The following is a 3,819-nucleotide window of genomic DNA, read 5'->3' on the forward strand; positions in this document are numbered from 1 at the left end:
TATACTTAGTAAGAACGGTTACCTTATCCGCAGGATCTTTTCCTTCAACAACACTGCTTTCAGCATCAGTTCCCTTATTTTGCTCTTTCTCCTTTTCCTGCGGTTTTTCGTCTTCCCCAGAGTCTGGTTCCTTTTTCTTTTCCTTCTTCCTTTCTCTTAGTTCTAGCAAATCAATGTTTTGATTATTCTACACTGATTTTCACAAGCATGGAAAAGATTAAAACATACCCTTTTCTGAAACAGGAACTTTTCTGGCACGATGATAAAATTTATGCTCCAGCATCACATGTAGATAATCAACAATTTCGTCTCGGGTAACAAAAAGGGGACTGTCACCCGCAGTAAATTTTGATTCCAATAGCGCATCAACCGCACGCTTTCCTGAAATTAATGAAAATATACAGATATGTGAAACGTTAATGTTCATATAATAAATATTAAAACGCTGGCTACGTTCTTTTTAGCAAAATCTTTATTTTTGTAAACACTATGTTCTTTTAAGTTATATGCAACTTTTTTATGATTAATTTGAAGATATACTAAGAATAATAATTTTTTTTACTAAGCAGTTTTGAATGATCTAAAACCTAAAATGCAACCAACAACATTTTTTCAGTTTTCTGCTTCAAGAAACCTAATTAGAAATAGGAATTGAATTGAGAAAACGGAATTTAATTAGAAATAATCTAAACGGAAATTGGTTAAGCGGATCTGTCAGACCAATACTTTGATAATAATATGAATCATTTTTACAATATTCAAATTAAAAAACTGAAAGATTACCATGTATTTCATAAACAAATTTTTTTGTTTCAGTTTATTTAAAAAATTGACAAAATTAATAATTATTTAGAATGAAAAAATGTTGAAACAAGTAGTTTAGACTAGATAGTAAAATTCAGGGTAGAAGGATGTAATTGCATATTCGGATGTCTTTTTCAATTCTGACCAACTAGGTATATCGATTTTCCATATTGTCCAATAAAGCTACATTACTCTTGAGCCAAATTAATATTTTTTGAGAAACCATTTTCAACAACAAAAAAATAATTTCTAAACTTTTCACGAGACATGACTATATTCCTGAAAATTAATAGTTACTTAAGTTTTCTTTATGAATATGTAGAGGGTAGAGTATAGTTTTCACGTAAGTATATATCAGGATTTATTCTCGTTTTGTGGTTTGTCAAATGGGCTTTTAAGTTTCGACGATCTCATAGAAAAATAAGCTCGAAATGAGAGACATAAAAAATCAAATATCTGATTATTCTCAAAAAGGAAATGTTAATTTTGTTCTTGTTTCTCGTCTTAGGAATCTACAAGTTCTATACTTGTGGTCATAGTTAAAAAGGTTTAAAAATGTTAATAAAAAAATGGAAGATGTTTTAGAATTAACGATTGTTAATTCTAAAAAACGTTAACACGAAAACAACCAGCAGTGGCACTGGAAAACAGTGCATCAATTCAAAGTGTGAACATCAATCTTATGAAGAATATAAAGGTTTGCAATTAACGTAACATTAACTAACAAATCAATGTAACTAACGAAATACTAGTATAGTTATACCCGCATAGTACTATCTACAGATAAAGTAATATATTTGTGAAATTCGATAAACTGTCTCGTTGCAGAAAGCGATTATATACTATGTCTAATAAAATCAATACATGTTAATGTAATCGGAGAAACAATTTAAAATAGCTTTATACACAATACATAGATCGACGGGGATTTATTTACATCTACGTGTTTCTTAACAACTGGCCAGTCAAATAACGTTTGAAAACTATAATAATTATATGTGCGCTGGTTAAAAATTAGTGTGAAAAACTGTCGTCGGAGGTTATTTAAGGAGTACAGAAAAAAATGTTAAAAATTAATTTTTATTTTTTTATTAATGATAGAAAATCGTCAACAACTAAATTACGGATAAATTATGGAGTCATAATTTGAAACCACAAAACTATTAAATGCACATTTTCCTTCGATTATTGGGTTTATTTAACTATAATAAAGTACTTAAGTACTGAATAGTAAGTATGAACGGTTGGATATTTATCAGAAAATAATCGTCTCAGTCATCAGCTAAATCGTCTTATCTTGGCGCAGAATGTGTGGTAGAAGAGTACAAAGCCTTTTAAGAACACTTACAAATTAAAAAAGCCGAAATTCACAAAATGTCGACGGTCGACTGTCGCTATAATTTATTTCACTGAAAAAAATTATAGCGACAGTCTATTATTGGCATCTGCTAGAGCAAAGCGATTGTAAATATTGTTTTTACTTTTAACAGAACAGATAAACGCAACATATGTATAAGGAAAAGTAATTATAATTTCCTGTTGATATAAAATTTCCATATAAAGCTAATTTGAGTATTTAACAGATGCAAAAATCTATATAGTTTTAGTCTGTGAAACAATCAGCTTTTTCGATTGATGATGAAATGATGTGCAAGGTACAGACATTTTTTAAACAGCACAGATATCTCAACAAATAGTTCGAATAACGCGGTAGACAATAATAAACATCCTTTTCGCACACTTTCGGGTCTCATAGCGAGCATACCAAATGTACTACTGCACATATTTTGTAGAAAAAACCATTGGCAATTTTATTCAACTGAATTTCCCTACCTGTAAAGTACTCCACATTATGATTCATGAATTTAGTCCTTTTAATAGGGACATTTTTTCTCAGCCATTTCCCAACATTGTACTCCTCTTTGCTGGGTTTATTTGGGACTTCCTCTCCAGGAGGTGTGTATTCCTGTATTTGAAAAAAGTTCCTATTAATATGCTTCTAATTTAGGAGATGATTCAGTTCTGCCTGCCTGGCCGTTAATTACATTTAGTAACACTAAAATAATGCAGTTAGATTGAAGACAGGGGATGACTTGAAGAAGTGGGTCTGTTGATTTTAATAAGGAGTGACACGCATTGCCAAGTAAAATAATTGTTAAACCTGTATTTTTTATCATACGTGCAATTATTAGTATGCTCAAACAATACAAAAGCCAATGTAAATCATAAAAGTTTGCAAACAGAAACTACGTAAAAAAGAAATTGTTTGAAACGTCATAACTATTATTTAAATTCAATAACATATTTAGCAAAAAAAGTGAAGAATTTCTCCCATTTTAAAGACCATTCAGTAGCTGGCCGAGAACATTATAATGTAAAGTTGATAGGAATAAACAAAACATGAAAATAATACTAAGAATAATTAAAAACTTACATCTTTTCGCTTCTTGCCTCTCTTCTTATCCGCCATTGCGACAATACTGAGAGTGGAACGTCAATCAAGCAGGGTCCCGCTTGTTAAACGAATTGTACTAAAATGTAGCCTATTTGTTCGAATATATACAGGGAGTAACAAGTTAATTGGGTTCTAATGTGGAAATAATCTTGAATATGCAAAAGGCAACTTCAAAAGCCAAAGAATTTCATAGATTTGTAGACAATTATTTACATTATTATTGCATTATTTTCTACTAATTATTTTTACATTTTTTATTTTACATTATTAACATTTTTGCCTAAGTTTATTAAAACTGGATGCTAGGGAGGTGGCCAAAATTCAAACCATAATACTGTCCTATTTTCTTTAATAAATTATATCCAACCAGAGACAAGTAGTCTCTGTTCCAACCATTTTCTATAAAGGGTTATTCACGCTATACGGCACAGATGTTTGCGGCTAGCCCGTTTGTTTTTTGCAAACTATTATTTGATGAATCCACAGATGCCTATCGGGTGCACATTTTAAAAATATTTTTGTAATGTACAGAGTGTCCCAAGAGCCCTAAAAGTATCAAA

At 30.6% G+C, this 3,819-nt stretch overlaps 1 protein-coding gene across 3 annotated transcripts in view; it reads right to left on the reverse strand.

Moving 5' to 3' along the window:
- LOC109538291 (translocation protein SEC62) overlaps positions 1-3,340 on the reverse strand; it is a 5,426-nt gene extending 2,086 nt beyond the window's left edge. For all 3 annotated transcript variants that reach the window (XM_019905462.2, XM_019905464.2, XM_019905463.2), the window contains exons 1-4: positions 3,239-3,340; positions 2,638-2,770; positions 229-381; positions 23-162 (exon numbers count right to left, since the gene is read on the reverse strand). In XM_019905462.2, coding sequence (XP_019761021.1) covers positions 23-162; positions 229-381; positions 2,638-2,770; positions 3,239-3,274 — 462 coding nt within the window. In that variant the 5' untranslated portion in view covers positions 3,275-3,340. The remainder of the gene's footprint in view (positions 1-22; positions 163-228; positions 382-2,637; positions 2,771-3,238) is intronic.
- Positions 3,341-3,819: the final 479 nt, after the last annotated feature.

This window comes from Dendroctonus ponderosae, unplaced genomic scaffold (genome assembly GCF_020466585.1).
Source record: "Dendroctonus ponderosae isolate FM_Combo_2020 unplaced genomic scaffold, Dpon_F_20191213v2 Dpon_F_20191213_2, whole genome shotgun sequence".
In the NCBI taxonomy this organism is placed as follows: domain Eukaryota; kingdom Metazoa; phylum Arthropoda; class Insecta; order Coleoptera; family Curculionidae; genus Dendroctonus; species Dendroctonus ponderosae.